This window comes from Cyprinodon tularosa, unplaced genomic scaffold (assembly GCF_016077235.1).
Source record: "Cyprinodon tularosa strain WSP-4 unplaced genomic scaffold, ASM1607723v1 ctg29, whole genome shotgun sequence".
NCBI classification, from domain to species: Eukaryota; Metazoa; Chordata; class Actinopteri; order Cyprinodontiformes; family Cyprinodontidae; genus Cyprinodon; species Cyprinodon tularosa.
The window spans coordinates 1896798-1923402 of record NW_024038996.1 but is presented as its reverse complement, the minus strand read 5'-3'; the positions used below and the strand labels follow the sequence as shown (position 1 = coordinate 1923402).

General features: G+C 39.3%; 1 protein-coding gene across 1 annotated transcript in view; it reads left to right on the top strand.

The window, feature by feature from the left end:
- LOC119787175 (piezo-type mechanosensitive ion channel component 2) overlaps positions 1-26605 on the top strand; it is a 165613-nt gene that overhangs the window by 135564 nt on the left and 3444 nt on the right. The window contains exons 31-51 of the mRNA XM_038290831.1: positions 1024-1092; positions 4436-4539; positions 5222-5320; positions 7524-7644; positions 10168-10251; positions 10454-10620; positions 10925-11118; positions 14337-14510; positions 14680-14896; positions 15125-15705; positions 16212-16470; positions 16579-16758; positions 17915-18227; positions 18448-18580; positions 19046-19193; positions 20428-20639; positions 20945-21103; positions 21372-21519; positions 21742-21930; positions 24243-24350; positions 24435-24607. Of these exons, the coding sequence (XP_038146759.1) occupies positions 1024-1092; positions 4436-4539; positions 5222-5320; positions 7524-7644; positions 10168-10251; positions 10454-10620; positions 10925-11118; positions 14337-14510; positions 14680-14896; positions 15125-15705; positions 16212-16470; positions 16579-16758; positions 17915-18227; positions 18448-18580; positions 19046-19193; positions 20428-20639; positions 20945-21103; positions 21372-21519; positions 21742-21930; positions 24243-24350; positions 24435-24607 (3832 nt within the window). The remainder of the gene's footprint in view (positions 1-1023; positions 1093-4435; positions 4540-5221; positions 5321-7523; positions 7645-10167; positions 10252-10453; positions 10621-10924; positions 11119-14336; positions 14511-14679; positions 14897-15124; positions 15706-16211; positions 16471-16578; positions 16759-17914; positions 18228-18447; positions 18581-19045; positions 19194-20427; positions 20640-20944; positions 21104-21371; positions 21520-21741; positions 21931-24242; positions 24351-24434; positions 24608-26605) is intronic.

Genomic DNA, 26605 nt, shown 5'->3' with positions numbered 1-26605 from the left:
TAACGGGTAGACTACTGGTCCTCATCTCTACAGATCTTTTCCCATTTTCCAAAGAACCTCAAGACTAAAAGCAGCTCATAGTGATAAAGTTTTAGAACAATTTTTGTATTATTGAATTCAGCATTGTTTCTTAGAATTAACCTAAGTAAAGTAAAATGCATTAAAAAGGCACTGTAGACTTTAAGAGAGCTCTTCAAAGTGGCAGTGCCTAGCCCTTGTCTGCAGCAAAGAAGATGGTGGAAACTGAGAGATATTATCAGTGAATCTACCATCTAAAAAGTCAAATGAATGAGCACAAACAGCCAAACAATTATTAATATGAAGATAATCCTTATCATCTCTGTAGGGAGAAATTAGTTTCAGCAGCTGGATCGATTAAGGCAAACCGATTATCACATAATTTCATTGAGGGAAAACATCATCATATAGAGGAATTTAAATACTGATATAGATTGTAAAAAGCTCTCATTGATAAGTAATTTAAGAGAACTGTGAAAAGTTGCAGAAAATAAACATACATAAACACTTAGGGCCGGATTTATCAAGATCCAATTTTGCGTGCAGTAATTTGCGCTCGCAAACTGGAATTTTGCGCGAGGGGCTGAACCATGGTTTGCGGGTGATTTAACAAGAGCGATTGCGTAACTGGTGGCAGGTGCAAAACTGTTGGAGACGCCCTATTTAAATGATGGTTTTGCGCGTTTTGTGGTTTGCGGCAAAGTAGTTTGTAGTTTGTGTAAACTAGTGCATTAAGAAATTTTAATCTTACAGTGACATGCACACTTTTTTATCGCTCTTCCTTTCACCTAATAGTTGCTTTTTGCGTGGGTCTATCACCTTAAATCTCCCTAGAATCCCCCTGAATTTTTTGCTTCTCAGAGAAAAATTGTTAAAATTCAAGGGGTATGAAACAATTGCAAACTGCTATACGTTGCATACTGATACAAGTCTAGTTTGTGGACTTTTGATTTTTATTTTCATTTAACTTTTATATGTTGCACTGATTTACTTGTGAAATTTTAGGAGCACAGCGAGCGAAAGCCAAGACCAAAAAAAAGCAGTGGTGGAGGCCGTGGGTTGACCATGCTTCCAGTAGGTTGACCCCCAAAATCTTGTTTTTCTCTTCCTCCACTTTCACTGGCCTCTTTTGTCCTTGACCAAAACGCTGAGGATTCCCATACTGTCCCCGGGCTCTGAAAGCAGCATCACACAGCTTTCCTCATCCCTCCAGTCATTAATCCTTTTTCTGTCTCTATTTAAGGCCCATGTTTGCTACCTGAAGGTCTCAGGTACAATCTGTGCAATGAGGCCTGGTTTCCTTAAATAGGTACAATGAAGTAAAGAAAATATTATTAATGGCTGGAGGTTTGTTGTTTAAAATTAACTGACTGATCTCGCCTGAAAAGCCCGCAGTAGAGAATCGCTCTCATTTTAAGGCAAAGACATGAAACGGACCCGCCTTTATACTTAGAACTAGAATAAAGGAAGATGGGTTTGCTTCTGCTTTGCCTGCAGACATGATCACCAAACAGGTGTGAACAAAACACATGGTTACGGGATAAAAAAACTACTTCAAAACAAGTTACATGGCAGCACTTTTCCTGGGTTTTCCCACTGATTGCCTGTTTGGTTCAAACTCATGTCTCATGTCATCGTCCGCCCCCACATGACATTTCACGAATTATTTCATCTGTTTGTCATTTGGTGTTTCATCTCTATTTCCCAGCATCCTCCCTCATTTCCTGCCCAATGCGGTTCTGTTCAAGGACATAAGTCAGCCTTGTCTATCCCATTGCTTCTGACACTCAGCTGCTGCAGTCTGGAGTTACTTCATGTAGCTTACAAGAAGTGTTCATTCAGAAATTATAGACATTCTTCCTTTATATACTTACTTCATATTAACTTTTTTTATAATGGGTTTTGTTTGCATATGTTCGTGAGAAGTTATTCATCTTTCACTCTTGGTATTTTCACGTTTTTACCAGGTTTAAAATCATTTAAATGTTACCTTAGGTGCACCAAAACCTAGATCCAAACATTTCTTTATTTATATAATTTTTTTTAAATAGCTACAAAAGGAATTTTTGGAAAAGATAACAAAAATAAATGGCATGTAGCATTAATAAATCTGAGTAGTTTGTCTTTTTGTACCACTTTATTAATCTCTGTCAAAATCATAGCTCAACATTAAATTTATGTTGCATCTAAGTTACAAGATTAAACAATAGATTTGTGTAATTTTAGCTTTGTTATCTTATTGTTATTTTTGTTTAATTTTGTTTAATTCCTACAGTTTTTTGGTTAACCACATTTTATTGTTATTCTGATTCCTGAACTTTTTTTTTACATATACAGATCTAAACTATTTCATGTCTTTAATAACTTATTCACCATACTACATAGATAATGCTATTCCTCAGCAACAAAGTTAACATCCCCTTTATCTGTTCAGTAAAATTCAGTTTTATTTATATAGTGGAAATTCACACCTAACATCATCTCAAAACAAACTAGAGACTATTTAACCAAAGCATATAAGCAGACTGGTTGAGCTTTTTAACTAAGAAAACCCAGCTGACATCATCCAGTTATTAACTTTGTAGGATTCACTCCTGAATGGGTATGTAGTAGCATGAACTTGAATTGTGTCATCGACTCTACAGCAATCCCTGATGCACAGAGAGCATGCATGCAGCAACAGCGGAGAGGAAACTCTCCCTTTTAACAGGAATTAACCTCCAGCAGAAGCGATCTCAGTTAGAGTGGCCTTCTGCCGAGGCTGACTGGCGTTCAAGGAGATAGAAGCAGATATACTAACCTAAAGAAGAACTGATTGATAAATACTTCTATGTTAGGAAATGTTAAATAATTAGCTCCACAGGTCTTGGTCAAGAAAAGCACCGTAACAGCAGACAAGCTCCTACATAGTGGAAGATGTAGATGCATTGGACCCGCTGAATCCATCCTCCTCCAGGATGGTGTCACAGCTACACAGGGAAACAGGTCAGATGAAGCTACTGTGATGAGAAAGAGCTGAGAGAAAATCAAGTAAGGGCTTGAACTAACAAATACTCCAGAATTTGAGGACAGAAGTAGAATGAAGCAGAATGATGAAAAGTGGGCCCTATGTCCTCCAGCAGTTTAAGCCTATGGCGGCATAACTATGGAGATAGCTCAGGATAATCTGAGTTACTTTTACTATAGGTTTATCAAAAAGGAACATTTTAAGTGTGGTTTTAAAAATAGACAGCATGTTTGCCTCATGGACTAAAGCTGGTAAATTGTTCCACAAGAGAGGGTCCTGATAACTAAAAGATCTGCCTCCCAGTCTGCTTATAGAAATTCTAGGAACCACTAGTAAACCTATAACTTTGGAGCAAGGTGGTATTTTAGCTTGAATAGGAGAAATAAAATTACTGTTTCTTTATCTTAACTCTGGTTGTGGCATTTTGCCTCAGCTTAAGGATTTTTTTTTTTTTTTTTTTAGACTTGCTGAATGTGAAAAAAGATAGTAAATCTTCCTTCTCTATTTCATTAGGCTATTTAGTTGTTTTACAGAACATTTGATGATCCATTTTATTCTAGTTCCCTACTTAATCTATAATAGTTATGCATGTGCACATATGTTTTGGATGTATGTGTTTTGTTTGATGGTTATGTATTCTAAGGAAATTTTTTAACATGTATAGCACTATCCCAAATCATCACTACTCCATGCTGGAGTAATAAAATATGATGATGTTCTCTATAGACAAACGGTTCTAGTCTTATGGTTCATTCAGATCCAACTTTGCTAACATTATTTTTCTGCTCTGCACTTTTAACACAGGAGAGAGTTTCCTATGGCGCCTGTTTCAAATAACCCATCCTTGTTCAGCCTCTTTTCGTAATTGCTGTCAGGAATTTTACCAGAGCCATGCCCAGTCTGAAGTGGACCTATTTGGATTATTTTTAAGGTTTATCTAAACATTGCAAAGGCTTGTCTAAAATTTAGAGGGATCTCATGTTTATTTAAATTACAATTTTGTTGATAGATTTTTATTAAAAAAAATCTTGTATAAGTTACAAAAATGTGGGATATCTTGTGATTTTATTTAACAAATGAGCTGAGATTTAATTGATTTTAGCACCTGGTAAAAACAAATGATCTTTATTATTTCCTCACTGAGGAAATGTAAAAGTTAATTTAGAGTGAACTTTGTTTCATAGAGTGACTTAACATGTTCCTATCCAGCTAAGTGTGTTTAACTGTATTTGAATAGAATTTATATTTTATTTTTAAATCATATATGTTGCCCTGAAGTGTTTCTACTTCCCTACCTCCTGTCTCCATCTACTGTCTCCGCAATTCTGAATTTAATGTTTTTTCATTAAAAGAAGTGATGTTTGACAGGTTCTCGATTCATGTAAAGCATTTTCTCTTCTGCCCTGTTAGTGGTTAGAAGTGGAGATTATTACCTGTTTGAAACTGATAGTGAGGAAGAAGAGGAGGAGGAGGAGAAAAAAGATGAAGACCCACCAAAGAAGTCGGCTTTTCAGGTATATCGTTATTTCTTTGGGTCCAAGGTTATATTTTTTTTATAAGCTCTTTTTTTTTTATCTGTTAGTTCATAATTGGAATACGTGGAATCAAACAAATGTATACTCCGTAGGAAACAAGTTTCTTCAAAGGCTTATTGTAGCAACTGAATAAAGCTTAAAATATGAGGCATATGAAAAAAACAATCAGGATGGAGCTTCCCATACACTGCTATTGAAGCTGTTCTTTTTAGATTTTATATCCTGTTGGAGCCAAACCCTTCAATTAAGAATCTAAGATGGTTGACAACCATGTAATCATCAATCTGCAGAATGTCTGACCTTTTCTTCAACCCACCACCAAAACGCTGCCACTTATTTAAACACACAGAAGTTTTTTTGTTTGTTTTTTTTTTGCTTTGCCACTGACACATCTTCATTTTCTCACTATCAAACATTAAACCTCATTTCTATTCTGTTTCAACGTATATGTTATGTGTTTCTAACCCTTTTTTAAATTGAATTCTCTTCAAAAATCTTTGAAATAATTCTTAGATTCACTGTTTAAGTAATCAATGCTAACATTTATTTCTCACTAATGAATCTTGTTATTTTTTTTACAGTCTCATCATGAAGTTAATTTTGTCCTTTAACCTACTTTCTAACTCTAATTAAACCTTGTCCCTCTTTCTTCTGCCTTTAGCGAGCGATTGGGAAGTTTGTCTCAGCTGTTCTGGCTTTGCCTAAGTCTATCATTAGGCTGCCTAAAACTGTGTTGCAGTATGTAGTCAAGGCAGGAAAGGTACTCACCATACTCACCTGACACTGCTTGCTTTGCTGTGGGAATGCCTAGCAGATATTTTAACAGGTAGCCTCATGGTTTCCTGATGTTTGCAGCTCATACCTGATGTAAACGTCTTTAAAACAGTCAAAAAAAATCTATATCTATATAGCAAAAAAAGGAAATATGAACAGGAGCGGGAATGTTTTTGTGCTGCATGCTGCTACTTTTGCATGAAGTGTTTTGCATGTGTAGAAAGTTATTTTCTGCATGTTTTCTTTTGCTCTGTAGAATTGTCAGATAGTGTTACTGTAAGACCTTATAGTCAACCATTTATCAATGCATGGATATAATATCTGCACATATTGAATCATAACAAACATGTTTTTGATAATAATTTCCTCTTGGCTTTGTCTAAACATCTAATAAGTTTGAAAGCATACTTAGAAACTGCATGCATTCTAATTTTAGATTGCTAAAAATAGATCCTGTTTAGACGATTGAAAATACCGATGGCAGGAAGACCAGTAAACATTTTAATGATATTTTAAGGAAAAATGTCTCATAATGTGCCCATAAATAGTTGGTTTATTTATCAAGTGAACAAACTTTGATGTTTACGACCAGAAATAGAATTTATTTTGCTAACCAGAAAAACAAAAGCCTTCACCTTCATCTGCCTCTGGAAAGATGTTAAAGGTATTGTGGAGGATTTTTGCGAATTTTTTGGCGAATGTTACAAATTATGTTTGTGAAATGTCAACATTGTCCAGACCTGCTTACTGATGTGCAGCTGACAGATGTGCAGCTTACTGTGACAGTTTCCTCGTCGCTACCTGAGCCGCCATTCAATCCTCCTTCATTCCCGTCCTGACTCACCTGGACATTTCCTGTATTATGTGATTTTCCTGTTTTCTTTTCTAACTGGCTCATTTCTGCCTGCGATAAAAATAAACAGTTTATTTTTTAGTGTGAATATTCAAATGAATTTAGAATTTTGAAAAGCACTACTTTAGGAGGTATAGGTTGATATTAACAAATGTGAAAGTGGCAGACAAACAAGCAATGAGACCAATGTTAAGAGTCTCACTTTCAAGTGTGAACTGGGTAAGAGAAGAGGTAAATCAAATTTCCACAGCTTTTCAATAAAAACAGGAAATAATAAACTCATAGCAGCCTTACAGTAGTACATATTAACTAGAAAACTTAATTAGAAGCAGCAAATCAAAAGTGAACAAAATTGGGTAAAGTTACCTTCCAGCAAGCAGGAGGACATCCAAAGAGTTTTAACTGTTGGCGCTGTTGCTTCTGGAAGATTGTGAGAGATTAAGTCACGTGGTGCCTTATGTTGTTTTTGATTAATTTATAGTGTGTGGTGACTTCTGTGCTAGTTAGATTTAGACGCAATGCACTGATGGACTGGTCTGGGATCGGTTATCTCAGTCAGTCAATCGAGTTACTCAAACTATTGCAAGTCATATTGAATGATTATTGAAGGAGGAAATATGCATGAGAAATGTAATGTGTGGCATAGCGTGTGAAAATGAGTCAAAATGCGTGAATAACGCACTCAATGCATGAACCTTTGCAGCCCTCCATTAACGTTATGTGAAAAAAAAAAAATATATATATATATATTGTTTTTTTTGTTTTTTTTAAGGTTTGACAATCTAGAAGAGCCAGCATAGCTATCTTGCTGAGTTTGCAAGCTTATGTTAATAGTTGAAGAATTAAACCAATTAATGATAATAATAAAAAACATGACTCATAACAAAGGGATACCTAGCTACACATATTTAGTCATATGTGTTATTTACCACCGTCATTGTCAGAAGCCATAAGGGCTCAACAGTCTAGCGCTACATACATACAGAGCTGCATCAGAAATACATTGATGAATCTTGTTCTGTGTATCTGTGAGTCACATATGGGTATCTGTATATATTAAGACCTTTTTAGCATCAATTTTAATTTTCTCCTATATTTAAAGAAACAGGAAACAAAGATTACTAATTAGAAGAACCAAGACACACTAATTGGAGTAAAAAGGTTTTGGAAAAATATATTAATATATTTTTCAGAAGCTGTTGGAGATTACATTTACCCAAGCAGGCAAGCTTCTGCTGTTTGTCCGCTTCTAGTCAATTCACATCAAAATCTTATTTTTACTGGTATAATGTGCCGAAAATGTCCTCATTAAGTGTCTATGCTCTGTTTTCTGCAGTTTCTTTACCAGGCCTGGATCACTGACCCCAAAGCTGCTCTAAAGGCACGAGCCAAAGACAAACGCAAGTTTTGGAAGAAGTACACAAAGAGAGTGAGAAACAGGAAAAGCAAGAAAGATAGTAAGAAAGTTGACAAGTGTGATATTATATGATTTTAATGCATTTAGGCTGTTATTTTTTTCTTCTTTCACATACTCTAAAGATTTTTGGGATGATATTTTTACATTAATTTCTTATGGTGATGAGCACTGGCAGAGAAACCTTGGACAAGTGGTCCTTTGGACCAAATTCTTTTTTTACCTTTAAAAGCTTTACATTAAAATTATTTTTAGAATCGAGCCATTGCAGTTTTAGATTTAGTCATATTGAATTAGGTTCAGTTCTCAAACTTGTTGCCCCAGGGCCATAAGTTGGTCTGGCTCACTCGGTATACGACATGATGATATTTTTTCTGTTTAATGTTTTCATCCAGTACCCAAACAAAAAAAAAGGGAGAGAAACAACAACAAAAAATGCTGGCCCTTGGTCCCCCTAGAAAATTCGGTCTAGAACCACCAATGCCCAAGACAATATGCCATAAACCACACATGTCTTATTTACTCTAGCCCTCTGAAACCGATCCATGCCCAGCTTGGTTCTTTTGACCATTTACGCCTCTTATCGATGCTCTACGATACTACAGCTCTCAAGGCAGGAATTACGCAAACGAAATGCTGGTGCCCATAACTTCAGGAACTTATATGCCTGGATTACGTTCTACGCCCAAATTTTAATGAGAGCCTTGGTCTAGGAATCATTGCAGGTCGCACCACGCTCTTTTGAGGTGAAAAGATCTGTGAATTGCAACATGAGTCAGCTAACTGTAAATACAAGAAGACACTGTGTGCTCATGTGGCTCTTTGTTTACAGAGAACCAACTGCGGTTGTGTCTGGCACGGTCTGGTTCAGTTGTGTTCCTATTTACACTCAACAGTTGCTCGGACTGTTCTTGGCACGGTTTCAAAAGGGTAGTGTATAGTGATGTTATGAGATTAGCCGAGGCTTCGAGGCGTGCGGAGCAGTGGAGGGGGCGTTTCCCTGAAGCGCATATCAAGGCTTGCTTCATTTAGGGGAAGGGCCAAAATTGATGACATCTGAAGCCTCGCTACCGCCACACCACGTGACCGCTTCAATAAGTAGTTCAGTTTGCCTGGAACTTCGACAGGCATTTAAACAACCTGAGTACTCAGTGAAGTTGTGGGAGTTTGTAGGAGAGTTGTGGTCAGTAGAACAGAGTTTGGATGTATTCTAAGAATAGATTGGTTGGAATAACAACCAATCTAGTAGATTAAAACAATTTTGGTCAGAGCAAACAATATAAGGAAAAGAATCTGAACAAGCCACTGGTTTCAGTTGTGTTATTGATATTTTGTGGGGTTGCTTTCAAAGGATGAGACAGTATTGTAAGTGGTGTCTTCTGTACAACATTGCCCTTCAATCCAAAAGTTGTAGTTTCAAGCCTTGGCATAAGCTTCTTAAATGTTTTGTGCTACTTAACCAGTGTAACCAGTGTCAAAAGTAACCAATTTGTACTGGTTAGTCCTTTTATCAACATAGATTGTGTAAAAACACTACTTAGATTGGTCGTTTTAACCAAAAGATTGGTTGAACACATAACGTCCAACCAGATTTAAACCAAAAACTATGATACCTTTCAATTTAAATGGAGAAAAAAAAACAAGAAAAACAATTGCAAAAAATCACCGATTATAACTGTAGTTCTGCAGTCCATCAGTAGGTGGTGTCATGTTCACATGAAGCTTCATGAACTGTGGGGATCGTTGAAGCAATTTGCCGAATGGTTCAATGCCTCATGAGGCTTCATCTCACCATCACTAGGTATCTTTGGTCACAGTAGGAGTTTAAATCATAGCCAAAGGGCTAGTTTATGTGCTAGGTGGTCTGATAGAAACACATGTCTACAGAAAGAGACAGAATAAAAAAGCAATAATTTAGCTGGCCAGAGGCTCAGCCAGGATTTATGGGAAACACAATAATTTGTGGTTTGCTTGGACCAAAAGCCAATCAGGTTTCTCTGCAATGAGTCGACTTCTCAGGAAACTGAGGAGTAACATTTGGTCTTCTCGGATAATCTTCTTGAATCTTTGCTTAGGATCGAAGAATGGTCAATTTAGTTCAAAAGCCTTTGTGCGAAATTCAGAACTGCGGAAATCTGCAGATGATTGGTTAAGACACATGTCATGCCTGACAACTTCTTCTTTGAAGAAATGATAAAAGTGGAGGTCCAAATGTTGCCATCACTTGCAAACACAAGCCACAGTTTTTGGCATGTTTTTCAAAACACGCCACTTCAGATGAAGCTGGATTAGGCTTTTATTTGCAGCAGTTAGCCCTAAAAAGATGAATGTGATGTCAGACCTGTAATGCATGCTGGGAGATATAGTTACAGTCAGGTTATAAGAAGTTAGATCCAGCAGAGCCTAATGTAACATTAGTAAGCCTCACCATACCTTTGTTTGAGTCAATGAAGTCACATTTAGCCTGAAAAATATGATAATATAATTAAGGAATTTTTAAACATGTGATCTCTTTCTAATAGGTGAGTGTTTTAAGAGATTTTGAGGCATCTGTTTTATTGTTCAGCAGGTCATGTTGCCATAGAGGTGGGGGAGCTATCATCAGATGGACAGGAAAAGGAAGAGGAGAACAAGAAGTCTGCTGGTCCAGGTAGTTTTTGACATCCAGAGCACCAAGTTTTGAGTTACAATTTATTCTCAATAATCAAGTCATGTTTTTTTGTTTTTTTTTAAACAAAACAAATTAAAGGCCTTGCACCTATAAACTTCTGCTTCTTTTTATTTAGGGGCTTTTTGCTATGACATTTTACCTTTAAGAAAAAAACTAGCCTGTGTTGCCATTTGTCACGCAGACAACATCATCAAGCGAGTGTTCAACATCATAAAGTTCACCTGGGTGCTCTTCCAGACAACGGTTGAGAGCTTCACCAACTGGATGAACGACATGTGCCGGGAGTACATTGACATATCTACGGTGCTTCGTATTGAGCGATGCATGCTGACACGCGAGGTCAAAAAGGTAGATTTTAATGTGATGCCTGAAAAGTCTTTGTCACATCAAAGAATTATTCACTTTTTGTTTATATCAGGCAGACATAGCCTGAGAAAATACAGAGGTGAGGAGTTCATGTTTTAGCTGCAGAGGACAGTTATATGAAAATTGCATTTACTCAAGTTGTATTTGTCCGATATTAACATTTGTTTGCTGCTTTGAGCATTTAGATCTGCAACACAAAACAAAAGAAATCCTTATATCCAGAATCCTAAAGAGTCAATGTAAATCATGATTATCATTTACAAATAAACATACTTTTTCCTGCTAGGGAAATGTGCCATCCAGAGAGAGCATCCATGTCTACTACCAGAAGGCCATGAGACTGAACATCTCCAGGCAGGCAAGCATTGATATGCTCAGTGATGACGGGTCAGCCTCAGGCTCCACAAAAGGTCGAAGGAGACGAAGAGGGTACCCCTTGGAGAGCCAGGACTCCACAGCCTCCAGAGACAGCATGTCAAGGTACAGTGAGCCCAATTCTGGATAGATCATCTAGATATAAAATCTTTTAAATGCTGTAAAAAAAAAAAACATGAAATAATTGAAATTAAGTCTTATTTTTCAGGTTTTACTATATAGTATACCTTTCCATTGGTTGAATTTTACAAAATAGTATAAATTATAGTTGAGATGTTTTTAAATATATAATAATAAACTTAACATTTGTTGACATAACATATGATAATACTTATTACTTATTCAGATAATAAATATCTTCTTGTTTGTTATGTCAGGATTCCACACAAATCCACACATGCAATGAATACTTCCACAAGCAGCTTTATTTCAAAACTTCCTGATGCAGATGTTTAACATGTTGCATGAGCAAATAGAGTACCAAGGGGCCCGAATATGTCACACACACACAAGTGCTCGCTCCTTCTCTGTGTGCGTGTGGTTTGATTTCCTCAAATACGTGGCCTCCCTCCTCCGTACAGGTGGACCTATTTCTGTGCGCTATATAAGGGCTGTTTAGCTCTTAAATAGTGAGTCAGCATCAGTGCAGACTGGCTTTAATTTGGCAGCAGGTGTAACGGCGAGTTGGTGGTGGAGGAAACGCGTGCACTCAAATGTAAGTTCCGCTGGTTTACTGCATCTTCATCACACTGATAGAAAATTGCAAGTTAGGAAAAAGAAAAAAATCATTAATCCATAAATCCCTAAATGGAAGGTCCCCTTAATACTTTTATTTGACTGGATGGATTTATTTTTAAGAAAATATAAAATATTTGATGTAATTTTAACCTGCACCACAGAACTACAGCAATGCAATGACTGCTTTCCCTTTCCGTTGGACGCAAGAGGCCATTCCATTCACGTGTACACCCCCCCACATACAATCCAGGCACCTTCCACAGCTGTGAGTGTGACTTTATTGCCAGTGACACTTGATAGTTGAGGGTTAGTGTTTAGTGAGCGGTTTGGAATTGAGCATCAGTTCCGAATGTGAGAGAATCTATAGGTGCATAAAAAGCGAACTACAAGTGCAGAAAATGAGCATGAACTCGTGGTTATTATATATTTGGGGCTTTTTAATATTAAATCTATAATCATAGAAAATTCAAAAGGGGCATGAATGGTAGTTTACATGCGTGTGTTTTAAACAAACTGCCCATATGAGTAGTTATTACATATGTGGACTTTCGGTAGAATTCTGATGCAATACTTGTTTCTTCAAATTACTGACAGTTATATTTGTTTTAGGACCACACATACTGTTTTGGACATGTTTATAATAAACGTTTCATAATATATTATTTTGATTGTGCAGTAATACTTCATAACCAATCAATGCCTATAAAGCTAAATTAATTAAGTTTATTGTTGTTCTACTACCCTAATTTATCAACAACTATTTAGAAAAATACTTTCTTTAACTTATTTTGCTTCTAATTTTTGGTGAAGAATTGATACATTTTTTTTCTTATTTGATGGCAGTCTCATTGCTTGGAACACCTTCAGTTTAAACTAGAATAAACTAGAACATTGGAGTTTTTTCTGACTCTCTTTTCTTTATTGTCTATATCTATTACCTTAGTATTTGGTAGAGTTGTGAGATTAAGTTTAATAACATTAACATTGTTAAAGCACTTTTTATCGAAATGCTGTACAAGCAGATAAATAATACATAAAAAGAGAAACTAGAAATGGATAAAACAGAAATATAAAATTAAACAGTTAAATACATATATAAGGAAACATAAAGAAAAATTAGTGGGTCTTTAGCTTTGCTTTGACAACATGCTTGCCAGCTGTCTTTTTCCTGACCTTAGGCTCAATCAGGTGGTGGTTAGAATGGATCAGTTGTCTCAGATATCCGTCCTAAAGCTTCTTATAATAGTTTACCTACATCCAAATAACTTCCAGACAGAAGAATGTTGTAACTAAGTTAGTGGTATGAACAGAGTGATTGTCAATTTCAAATGGAAGTGCACCAACCCATCCTGCAGCATGATGCTGCCACCTCTCTACTTCATAGTAGGGATGCTGTTCTCAGGCTCATGACTCATTCCTTTAAATGTGATGGTGGCCATTATGGCTCAGTACTTCCATTCCACTTTCATCTGACCATGGGCCATGTCGTGAAAAATAAGGTCTTTGTCTCTGAGTGCATTTACTAATTGTATTCTGGCTTTTTATGTTGCTTATGGAGTAATGACTTCATCCTCACTGAATGGCCTTTCAGCCCATGTTGTTGCACGACTTGTGGATAATGACCCACCCAGCTTTAACAACCATCTCAACAGTGTCCTTTGCTTTTGTTCTGGGGATTGCTATGCATATTTCACACCAACCCAAGTGTATCTCTAGGACATAGAAACCATTCCCCCCCCCCTGAGCAATGCGATTGCTTGACATTTCCACAATGTTTATACTAGCATACATATTTGAACAGATAATTTTGTCGCCTTTAGGGATCAGAGCGCCATCTGCAAGGATAATCCAGACTTATGGAGGTCCACAATGCTCTTCCTAATATCTTCCCTGATCTCATTAAGTTTTTCCATGATGTCTCCCAAAGAAGCAAAGTGTTTGAGGTGTTGCCTTAAAATAATCAACAAATCTGTCCCCATTTACCTTAAATACTGTGACTTTAACTTTCTGGGAGCTTTAAAGTACAATCACCATCCAGCCTTTCCTAAATTTCAGTAAATGGGCCAGAATGTAAAAAGGGCGTTATGTTTAAATACAAGAGAAATAATCAGTTCAGTGAAACACTATTTACTCTGACACTACTACGATATATTTGTTAATAATGTACTAATATAGTATGTTTCTATAAAGGGAATCAAGCCTTTATACTCCTCTGTCTCCGTTTTGCTGTGGTAGCAGCTCCACTAGTTGTTTATTGGGTAACGCCCCACCTTAGGTTGGATTAATAGGCTGTTTCTCGAAAACTTAGTCTGTTAAATAGTAAACCTGAACACAAAATATCAATGTTGATGTAATTTGTTGCAATTTTGGGGTGAAGATATTATAATATTTAATCTATGGCCAATTAAGCTTCTGTTTATGGAGAGAAATATAGGTTACATCCTTTCAGCATCAATACATGGAATCCATTCGCTCTATTTTTGTTCTTTTTTTTTAACCATCCTGCATCATTACTGAATTTTTTCAAACAACATTGTTTGTCCTTCCACTGCTACTCATCATCTCATCCCATTACCACCTGTCAGTGGCTTCACGGAGGCCACCACGCTGATGTCCTGCCAGTCCACTCTGGAAGACATTGACCCAAAGCCGGAGACCATTCCCAAAACCAGTCAGCGTCCCAGGTCCAGCCTACGGAAGATGTACAGCATGGACCTGCCCAATTACTCTGAAGACAGCTGCAGCAGCTTCATGTCCAGGTCTCATATTGGCTCCATTTTGCTCACATAAAAACATTGCTGCATCTCATTTTTGGTTTCATCCATTTTCTTTTAAAAGTTTTTATTTTGGCAAACAAAGAATTAAAAAAAAATAGACAGCACTAGTGTGAGATGAATGTTTTGTGTTTGTGTACTTTGTCCTGTTTAGTGAAACCACTCAGTCCGTCCTGATCTCCTCCAGACAAGGAACCACAGACACCATTGAGGAAGTGGAGGACGAGCAGGATCAAGGAGAAGTCAAGCGGCAGCAGGATTCCCAACAGCATCAGGAGGATCAGGAAGCAGGGGGCGAACCAAAGGGCAGAGAGGAGGAACCAAAGGGCAGAGAGGAGGAACCAAAGGGCGGAGAGGAGGAACCAAAGGGCGTAGAGGAGGAACCAAAGGGCGTAGAGGAGGAACCAGAGGGCAGAGAGGAGGAACCAAAGGGCGTAGAGGAGGAACCAAAGGGCGTAGAGGAGGAACCAAAGGGCGTAGAGGAGGAACGAAAGGGCGTAGAGGAGGAACGAAAGGGCGTAGAGGAGGAACCAGAGGGCGGAGAGGAGGAACCAACGGACAGTTTAGAGGAACCCAAGGACGGAGCGGAAGAACCCAAGGACGGAGCGGAAGAACCCAAGGACGGAGCGGAGGAACCAAAGGACGGAGCGGAGGAACCAAAGGACGGAGCGGAGGAACCAAAGGACGGTGAGGAGGAACCAAAGGACAGGAGAAGTTTTGAAGACGACGAGGATGAGCACCGGGAAGGTGAGGAGGTTGGAGGATGGGAGGTACGAGAAGACCAGGAAAGAGAAAGAGCTCCCTCCGAGGCCTTCAGCCCAGATGAAGGGCCCTCGATGAGGCACGATGAAGCAGAATACAGTCCCTCTGTTCAGGAGAACGACTCAATCAGCGGGAGCGAAGGCGGAGGAGGACGGCAGGACTTCGTGCAGACAGAAGGTCAGTCCGTCTTGCTCTACACCCCCGACACAGACGCCTCCAAAACGTCAGATGCTGAAGTGCCTCCCAGCTACAGTAAGGCGGTGAGCTTTGACCGCCTGGAGGTCAGCGACGATGAAAGTGATTCTTACAGGAGGAGGCGCATGGTCATGACATCTGACAGCCATTCAGACAGCAGGTCAGACATCATGCTGCCCTCTATGACCACTGAGCTGACTGCCAGCGAACTGCTGCTCAACAAGTAAGTCCAGCTGCTAAAAACTCAATACTATCTACACTGTGCTTCCCTGTTCCAGTTTTTGACATCCAGGGAGTGAGATGTTTGCTCATTTTTCTCATAACATAAAACTAGCTGTTTATTAAGGGCCTCTTAGATGCTGTAAGGTTAAACTTCCATCATCAACTTAGAGCCTTCAAACATGTTTTCTACCACAATCACCCTGAAATTTTTTCCAGGTTTACTGAGTAATCCTGTCAATCTAGACCATGATGCTGCCACCACTGCGTTTCATGATAGAACAGTCAAGCAAAATGTAGATGAAGTTACATAGTAGATAGCCAGATGGTTAAGCAGGTTTTAGGTTGTCTTATAAAGTAACATTGAATCAAAGCAGGGGACTGATAATTCTTGGGTTCTATTACCATGCAAAATGTGTTCACACCTTCTTAGCTTTTCTTCTTTTGCCCTATTTTTACTGAAGATGACCCTAGTTCCCAGTTTTTTCAGTCCTGTCCCTCTGTGTTCAGGATGTTCTATGATGAGGAGCTGGAAGAGTCAGACCATTTCTACCAATCTCAGCCGCTGATCCTGCAGTTCTGCTACGCCCTCTACAACATGCTGGTCGCCCACTCAGAGTTTGTTTGCTACTTGGTCATCATCATCAACCACATGGTGTCAGCCTCCTTCGTCACCCTGGTCCTTCCCATCACCATCTTCCTCTGGGCCATGCTGTCGGTGCCGCGGCCCAGTAAGCGCTACTGGATGACGGCCATCATCTACACAGAGGTAAAAGTGGAGATGAAACAGCTGCGGAATATTCAGTTATGCTTTCTTTTTATTAGATTTCTCGATCATTTCAAGAAGACTGAATGCACTCATCTGTTTCCCTTCCAGGTTACCATCGTCATCAAGTACTTCTTCCAGTTTGGCTTCTTCCCCTTCAACCAGAACAAGCTAGACAGGAATAAACCATATCACCCTCCCAACATCATTGGTGTAGAGAAAAAAGATGGATACGTCCACTATGATCTGGTCCAGTTGCTGGCTCTGTTCTTCCATAGGTCCATCCTAAAGGTACAAGCATTTAAAAACGCAGTCCCATAACTATGCACCTCACACTAAGCTCACTAACACTCAGAACTGCAAGAGCAGAAAATCTAATTGTTTTTTTGATTAAAGATGTTTAGATCTGGCCCTAATGGTGGAGCAGCTATAGTAGTGCTGTTACCTTGCAGAAAGAAGGCCCTTGCTTCCTGGGGTCTTAAGGTGGCGAAGGTGGCGTCAGCTGAAGGAGTTTGCCCTACAAACAGAGGGTTGTCGGTTCAAGCCCTGGCTCTGGTTTCAGTGTCAAGCCAAGGGACTGTTCATTGTGTCCTTGGGCAAGACACCTTACTTGCATTGCCTAATAATGGTGGTTGGAGGACTGGTGGCACTAGTATATGCCAGCCTGACTCTCTCAGTGAGCCCAGGGCTACAATGTATACTGCCACCATCAGTGTGTGACTGTGTGCATGGATGGCTGAATGACTGATTGTAGTGCAAAGCGCTTTGGTCAAGTCCTCTGACTTGAAAAAGCACTATAAAAGTACAGACCACAGCCCATTAAGGTGTGAAGAAGACAAGCAGCAGCAGGATTCTCTTGGTGTATTTCCGCTCTGCTTCAAAATACATGACTTCTCGGTTATTTGGTCTCTTTGGGGGTTGCTTGACCTGTTTGTCTTTGTTGTCCTGTTGTGTAAAGAAAACAGATGGATGAGGTTTAGATTTATTAGGAAAAGAAAAGAGGAGGACTGTGAAAAAAGAGGTGTAGTCATGGCTAAAGATCGGTGGAAATTATGTAGAATTAAATGCAGAATCTTACTTTGAATCCTTGATCTAGAAAGTGTTTCTTCCCAGAAATATTTTCCAAGCAGTAGTTTGTCATTTCTTTTGAGAAAACAAGTGCCAAATATCTCTTAGTTTAATAGCAACCACTCTCCTAGTTAGAGTGATTTCAGCTGGATGACTTCACCTTTGTAGTAATTTGAATCAAAGGCAAAACAGTAGTGCAGCTATGAAAAAACTGAAGCTGGAAACGCCTGATGCTTTTTGACTAATTTCAATCTTCTTGTAAACCTTTCAGTTCTGTATAGTTCACGCACCAATATTTAAAATGTTAAAAATTGGCAATTTTTTTCTGCAACTGGATGCCATTTTCTTTATTGCTTCATTTGTTTATTCTTCTCCTCAGTGTCATGGTCTGTGGGACGAAGACCAGCCCAAAGAGAAGAAGGAGGCGGCTCGTCAGAGCCAGAGCGAATCTGAGGAAGAGGGGAGAGAGAAGGAGGAAAGCGAGAAGGAGTCTGAGCCGGCCTCATCGCTGATCGACACCAGGAGAGGCTCCAGTCACACCTTAAGGTCCATGACCTTTGGGACCTCCATTGATTCAGAGCAGGTCCAGGTGCATTACTCACAGCCTCAGACCTACCAGAGGAGAAAAAGCTCCAGTGGAGGCTCACATGTTTCCTATCGATCTCGAGTTTCTTCTGCAAGATCGAAGAGAGGTGATTTATGTTACCTTGTCTTTTTTTTCTCCAAGTTTGATTATCATTAAAAGCCTTTTGTGTATGTGTAAAAATCATGGCTTTGCAAAACAACAGAAAATGGACTCCCTTTAGTTTTCAGGCAGAAGGTAGCACCTTGTTTGTGAGTCTCAGCACCAAATCATGTCTAAGTGTCTCCTCGCGGATCATTAACAGCTCAAAATGTAAATTCTTCCCACAGGAAGTACGGCTTCCCGCAACAGCAGCCACAAGGACGGCAGTCAGGCCAGTGTCCACCAGAAGACCCGCAAACAGATGATCATGGAGAAGCTGAGGGAGCAGCTCTTTAAAGCCAAGGCTTTCATCATAAAGCGGTAGAATAAACCTGCACGGACACTGAAGCTGACCCACCCTTTTTTAATTTCTCCCCTGACTCTGTCACAGTTTGAGAGCATGGATCAGAATATTGTTGCTAAATGATGACGGAGACACATCTTATCCTGCTAAAACCTTTTACGAGTCTAAAGTTAGACCTTTAATTACAGCATTCCCGTCAGGCTGTTCAGTGGCACTTTTGTAAGTGCTGCGGCAGCCGATCAAAGCTTGTTATTCTGCTAAATGTAATCATGATGGAGTGAGTGGTTTCGTAGACCTTATGCCTAGAACAGTGAGTTAACCCTAATCGTTCCTGACACGGTTGTCTCACTAATGATGCTTTCTCTGATTAAAAAAATGACCTCAGCCCTCAACCCTGACAAACTCAGAGAAAAACAGGATGTTGACGGAAGGATTTCGTAAGCGTTGTCTCTGATTAATAACATCTGTCCCGCTCCCTGCAGGTTTTTGGAGATCTACCTACCTATTAAGCAGTTCTTCTACAACCTGATCCACCCGGAGTACAGCGCCGTCACAGACGTCTATGTGTTGATGTTCCTCGCTGACACTGTAGACTTCATCATCATTGTGTTTGGGTTCTGGGCGTTTGGAGTAAGTCTCTGTCCTGCTATAATTTTGTCCTCCTGTTTGCTTCCCTGGGCTCCAATCTATGGCTACATTCACACTGCAGGCCTTGATGCTCAATTCCGATTTTTTTTGCATTGCCGTTCACATTTCAAATATATGCGACTTGTATGTGATCTCCTGTGTGAACTGCAGTCATACAATGTAAGTGTCCCGCATGTGCACTAGAGGATGCAATAACGTCACAGGCCAGCGTGCTCTTTTTTTCCAGAAGTAAACATGGACGGGAGTTCCAGCACACATCTAGCGGTCTTTTCCAAACATAAAAACACAATCTTTTTAATGTGGTTAAACATAAATACTGCTCTTCGCATCTTCCACCATGGTTTTCGTTTTTCTTGCCGCTTCTGCGTAGCAAGATGCATAATAGTGACCTTTGTCGGGTATTAATGACGTTCAACTCAGATGAATACGACCTGGCCGTTCAGACACATAGCCAAGTGGCCTGGATCGCATTGGAAAAAATCGAATCTGTGTTGTTCAGACTGTCATGAAAAGATCAGATCCAGGTCGCATACGGGCAAAAAAAAATCAGATTTGGGTCACTTCAGGCTGCAGTGTGAACGTAGCCTAAGTTCTCTAATGACCACCATGGAATTTACTTTTTTTCTTAAATCTCCTTTAAAATGCATGATAATTAAGATGTGGATTTTAGCAACAAAAATATGTTTATCAGTTGCTCCATATTTGTCCTTTGCACAAATTATACTTACCTCTATTGATGACATTAGTACATGGATGGCCATGCTGAGCTTCAAATGTCCATTTTTTAATCCACTCTAAAAATGATTGTTGGATAATAATTCAGGTTTTTCACCCCAAGTCATCTACCGGTAAGTGATTGTGGTGGAGACATACCTTTTGCTGGGATCAGTCAGGTCTCGGTTACATGGTCTATTTAAAGAGATTATTGAACAACTTAAACACTGAAAATATAAAAACTACAACATTTGTGGAAGATTTTGATTTCTTTGAAGATCTCGCCACTTGTGGCTTTTGTTTGAAAGTTGGTTTACAGGAAATTTGGTTTAAAGAGGGATACTTTACTCCTGCACACCGCAGCAATAAAATTGAAGTTTTCCCAGGTTCAGCTATTTAAGAAATACAAAAATCGTCCAGGAGGTAAAGGAAAATCTGAGTCCTGCAAATATTACCAAAAGGCCGAATTAATCATCAAAGTTCTTCTTTTCTTAATTCCTAGAAACATTCGAGTGCGGACATTACTTCGTCTCTATCAGAGGATCAGGTTCCCGGACCCTTCTTGGTCATGGTTCTGATCCAGTTCGGCACCATGGTGGTGGACCGGGCCCTCTACCTCAGGAAGACTGTGATGGGGAAGGTCATCTTCCAGGTCATCTTGGTCTTTGGGATCCACTTCTGGATGTTCTTCATCCTGCCAGGCGTCACTGAAAAGTGAGTTGTTTAATTTGCAATGAAAGGCAGAGCCTTTAGAAAGTATTTACACCCCTAGAACTTTTCAAATGTTTAGTTACAGCTAACCTGAGTGTACAGATTTTAACTGATAGACCACCAGAAAAAAGAATGCAACATTTGACCCCATGTTGATACTTTTTATCATGTGTTGTGGAAGAAATCTAACTAAACTAAATGTTTTAGTTTTTTGATGTAAAGTTTTTTGTTGTATAATTCTTTCACCATGGAAAAAATGATTAAAAGAAATATTCTGACCAACTGTGTTCCGGCTGTTCTTCTCTCAGACGTTTCAGCGAGAACACGGTGGCTCAGATGTGGTATTTCGTCAAGTGTATCTACTTTGGGCTGTCAGCCTATCAGATCCGCTGCGGTTATCCCACCCGTGTTCTGGGAAACTTCCTCACCAAGAGCTACAACTATGTCAACCTCTTCTTGTTTCAAGGGTGAGCTTTGTTTCTGAGATCTGGGCCATCAGGTCCAATCCAGTATTTACCTTTAATTCCAACATCAGATTTTCCCTCTTGGCTTAAACGTTTTATGGGTCAATAGATGTGTTTCCCAATAACAGATGATTTGTTTCTAGCCTGAGGATGTTGCTGAATTTATCAGCCTTTCCTCCAGCAACTGAAATACATTCCTTATTAAGATTTGTTAAGAGATATTTTTTAGGTCACCTCATTAAACCTCATTAAATTGTGGCTTGTGTTTCAGTTTCCGCCTGGTACCTTTCCTGACGGAGCTGCGAGCAGTGATGGACTGGGTTTGGACCGACACCTCGCTGTCCTTGTCCAGCTGGATCTGTGTTGAGGACATATATGCTCACATTTTCATCCTCAAATGTTGGAGAGAATCTGAGAAGGTGTGGCCATCCCTTTTGTTTGTTCCCTATTGGAACAAAGTTTTTCCTTCCACTCAATTTTCAATCAGAAATTTGACAGAAAATAAAAGCAAATATTTTATTTTACTTCTTTTCTTTTCTTTTTTTTTTGCTATTTTAAGGGTTTATAGTTAACACAGAAAACACATAGCAGATACAAAAACACTCGATAAAAGGTGTGGTTTTCATATAATCCCTCTGCAGAGATACCCTCAGCCTCGAGGCCAGAAGAAGAAGAAAGTGGTGAAATACGGGATGGGTGGAATGATTGTGGTGCTGCTCATCTGTATCGTCTGGTTCCCGCTTCTCTTCATGTCGCTGGTCAAATCTGTGGCTGGGGTCGTCAACACTCCCCTGGACGTTTCGGTGAAAATCACCCTGGCTGGCTTTCAGGTGGACATTTAGTTTTTTTTTTGTCTTAAAATTAATACCTCTTTTTCAAGAATCGCCTATATATCACAGAGCTTTCCTTTACCCCACCAATTCCTGTGAAATAAATGCAACTATAGGTTATATTGTAGTTTTTTTTAAAGTGAATTAACTTTAAATTCGTGTTTTATCTCTTAACATGCCCCTGAAATATGAAAAACTATATCAAGGAAAATGCAACATGTAAACACAGATGCATAACCACTCTGCAAAATGGGACAGGCAAAAACATGCCCTTTAAAATGGTTCCTTGTTTAAACTCGTATCCTAAGTTGCAGTGAAAGTTAAAAGGTTAAAAAAAGAATAGGGATGGCAGTCATGAAGCACGTTCTTAGCTGGTTGGAAGTGGATGTTGGGGTTTGAGATTGGAGACACTGGTCTTTCAGGTTGTTTGGAGATGAGGGTGGACAGGTTTGAGCCAGAGGTTGTGAAGGCCAAGTTGGTGAGCCTGAGGAAGGAGCAGGACGGAAGCCTCGGGGGAGGTAGATCTGACAGGCAGTGTTGTGCCTGAACGCATTCATTGAACGAAAGTTCATGAACTCGTTCATATTTTGGGCGAACGTGAACTGAACGTACTGTATTACTGCCTGATGAACGTTATTGTGAACTCGTTCATTCTGGCGTCTGTGAACGGCACGCTCTCTCAGTTCAACTCCGTTCAATAGGTTGCCAGATTTCTATAGAGTCCTCCAGGCGAAACCCCGGCTAAATCACACCGTAAACAGGCCTTAATATGTAGCGGGAAAAACACCCAATCTGGCAACACCAGCTACAGTGTCGTAGCCTACAGCCGCGTGCGTCATCAAAACAAAATGCAGCGTGGAAGCCACAGCAGCAGTATGATCACTTAAAACAGGTTTATGACCAGGTGGTCGGTGAGGATGATGGCAACAATCTTACATTTCTCTGCAAACTTTGCCCGCCGGCTTTCAGTAAAAAAATCCGCACTTAAACCTGCCTGGTATAATTTTCCAGGATTCCTTTTTAGCATGTATTGAAATTAAATTTCAAATGGAAAAAAATATCAAAATTAAAAAAAACATTTGCTCCTTAAAGACTACTTTCTTCTTTTAATAATTCCTCATAAAAAAGACCATTCAAGCAGCACATTTTTCCTGATGTTTTTGAGAATATACTGTAGGGGTGAAAGCTGCAGCTGCTACTAGTGTGAAGTGAATGGACAGCAACAAAGCGTTAAAGCAACAATTGGGAAATGATGTCCCCTCATTGCTAATGGAAATCCTGGTTGGATAAGGATTCAAAACTGGAAATGAAGATGAAATCTGACGCACAGTTTCAGAGTTACAACTGATAAAATAATTGCTGTCTGTGGTTCTACAGTAGGCTATGGTGTAATGAAGCAATATATGAAAAAAAAAAAAAAGAACTATGAACTAGTTCATTTTTTGGAACTGTGAACTTAGTTCAAAATTTTGAATTATGAACTATGAACTGAACTAGTTCATTTTAAAATGTGTGAACTGAACTTTGAACTAGTTCACGTAGAAAGAGAACTTTCCCAACACTGCTGACAGGAGTCTTTTCCCAAGTGGATCCTGAAGCAGAGAAGTACAATCAGGTTTTAGAGAGAGAAGAACCAACAGGAGGGTAAAAAAAACTCAACGCTGAAATTTCTCTAAGTTGGCTCGTTACCACTCTGAATACAATAACTGTCTGCTTGAGGGAGACTGCTCCTTCTTAAAGGCGACCGCTGATTGAGGTAATTGAGGAACCCAGCTGGACTCAATTAGCCTGCCAGCATGTTAGAGAAAAGGGAAAAGACACACAGCCACTCCCACAGCTCTGGAAACGTGACATCAGTTTAGTCTAATAATAAAGACAGATTGATTAAAACTTTTTCCAAGGACAGATTGCATAGAGTCATTGATCCAAACTATTTACTCCTCCTGGTAATCTGCTAGCCACAGTGGACACTTGCTTGCGTTGTGTTATTGACTTTGCAGCAGTCGTCCATATCAAGTATGCATGAAGCAACAGTGGAAAGAAAGAAGACACTTTTAACAGGAAAAACATCTAGCAGAACCAGGCTAAGTGTAAACGGCCTTCTGCACATATTAAATAATTAAAATTAAATAAAGATCAGAAATTCTAATATTTCTATACAATAAAAGACAAGTTATTTCAGGCATTTTACAGACATTTATCTGGATTGTGCTGTGCATGTGAACATATTTCTGTGCCATTACTTCAACTTCTGCTATTGAAGCTGCAGATTTTTCCAAAGCTGGTGTATAATTTACTTTTTATTTTCGCAGCCCATCTTCACCATGAGTGCTCAACAGCAACAGCTCCACACTGCGAACGACACAGGATTTACTGAATTTCAGAGACTGATAGCAAGAGACCATGACTCCAAATCTAATGTACAATTTTAAACACAATAAAGCAATGTTTTATTCTAACTTGGTCCTTCACTTAAAGCTGTTTTCATATTGTGCTCTGGTCAGATGGCGTTAGAGTGGCTGGAGACCTATATTAAAGACGATCTGGTCATCGCGCAGCTCAAGGGCAGCTCCAACTCTCTGTGGACCATCAGCCCACCCAGCAGACAAAACCTGATAGACATGTTGGGAGCAAATGATAAAGCTTTCCAAATCACTGTCGCCTGGTCTGTGCAAAGGTACTATGTGAATACATGTAACAGATCCAAATAACCAGAATACAGTTTTATTAAGCTTTACTTTGATTTTGACTTCTTTTATCATAGAGTTGGGAACTTTACTAGTAACTAGGTATAGTTACTAGTTACCTCTCAAAAAAGCTCAGTGAAAGTAGTGATGCGGTTACTTTATATGATCTAAAATATCAAAGAATTTGAAAAGCTTTCTTGTTTTTGGAGTTTTAACTACAACTAGAGTTTCAATGATAGAATACATGGTGTTAGTTATTAATTAATTCAGTGATGAATTAGAAGGACTAAACATCTGGAAACATTGAATACTAATCAGCTCTATTTGGCTGAGTAGATGTGATGTTTCTGGTTTATAAGAAAAGAAAAATAAGATGTTTTAGAACTTTATATTTTTGCCCATTGGCAGCTTTCAATTGGCTAAAGAATGGTTATGAAGATTAAAAAAATAATGCTTTTCAAGCGATTTAACAAAAATTAAAGTACAATGTGGGTTATATTCTTCCAGAGAGAAAACAAAAAACAGAATGCCAGAAACCAGAATGCTATGATCCTGGTATTTTTGCATGATAAAACGTGATTTTTGATCGGTACATGGTTGAATTAAATCTCCTTAATAACTTTCGGGATGGACAGAATGTTGCTGATGTCCAAGCATTCCGTGTTAGTTCAGTTCACACATCCATCAAACTTGACAGGATCGGCAGGCCCATGCGGTTTCTGGAGTTATCTTTAAGCAGAGCAACTTGTTAAAAAGCTCTTTAAAATGACGCATTTGATATAGGAAGGGTAAGGAGTTTAATTGCACCAAGCACTAAATCCCGAAAGCAGTGGTTTCCTCTAGCATCTTAAAAAGATTTCTCTTCCAATCACAATGCATCGATCATCAGCGGCAGGTTTATCACACCAGATTCACCTGCTGCTCAAACTAGCATACTACACTAGTTCTCTGTTGTAAACACCCTGGCAGATGACATTAGCTAATCAGTGATGGAGAAAGGTGAGGTAGACTTTGCTATGAACCAGTAATAATGAATGAGCTGTGGACTGGTGTTTTAATAGGTTAAAGGAATAGTACACCCAAAACATGATTAGCCTTCATTTTCTACTCACCTCCATGCTGAACAACACTCTGGAGTACTTTTTTGATATCTCAAATGCATCTGGAGATCTGGGAGGCTTCTTGCTGTCTGCTGACATTCAAATAATGGAGGTCCATGGCGCCCGAGACAGAAAGGTCCATAAAAGTCCACAAAAACGTGTCAATATTCCTCCATACTGCTCGTCCAATGTAATCCAAGTGTCCTGAGTGGGTAGCATCCAGAATTTACTCGAAACGAAGTCATTTAGAATGTTTTTAGAGCATAAACAGTAGTGTATAGGATTTCCTAATAGCGCCCCCATGCGCGCTCACGATTCTACGGAAGCCGGCAGACCAAACCGGAAGAAAGTGCGCATTCAGCGTCTGGTCTGCCGATAATGCAAGCGTAGAAGAAGAAATGTGCTGTTTACCTGTGCAAAGAAAGAAACAACGAAAGAAAAATGTCTGAGGACTTCAGTGTTGAGGAAGAGCATGAGTTCTTTGCCGAGCTGAATGCGCTGGTTTGGTCTGCCGGCTTCCGTAGAATCGTGAGCGCGCATGGGGGCGCTATTAGGAAATCCTATACACTACTGTTTATGCTCTAAAAACATTCTAAATGACTTCGTTTCGAGTAAATTCTGGATGCTACCCACTCAGGACACTTGGATTACATTGGACGAGCAGTATGGAGGAATATTGACACGTTTTTGTGGACTTTTATGGACCTTTCTGTCTCGGGCGCCATGGACCTCCATTATTTGAATGTCAGCAGACAGCAAGAAGCCTCCCAGATCTCCAGATGCATTTGAGATATCAAAAAAGTACTCCAGAGTGTTGTTCAGCATGGAGGTGAGTAGAAAATGAAGGCTAATCATGTTTTGGGTGTACTATTCCTTTAACTCAAGCCC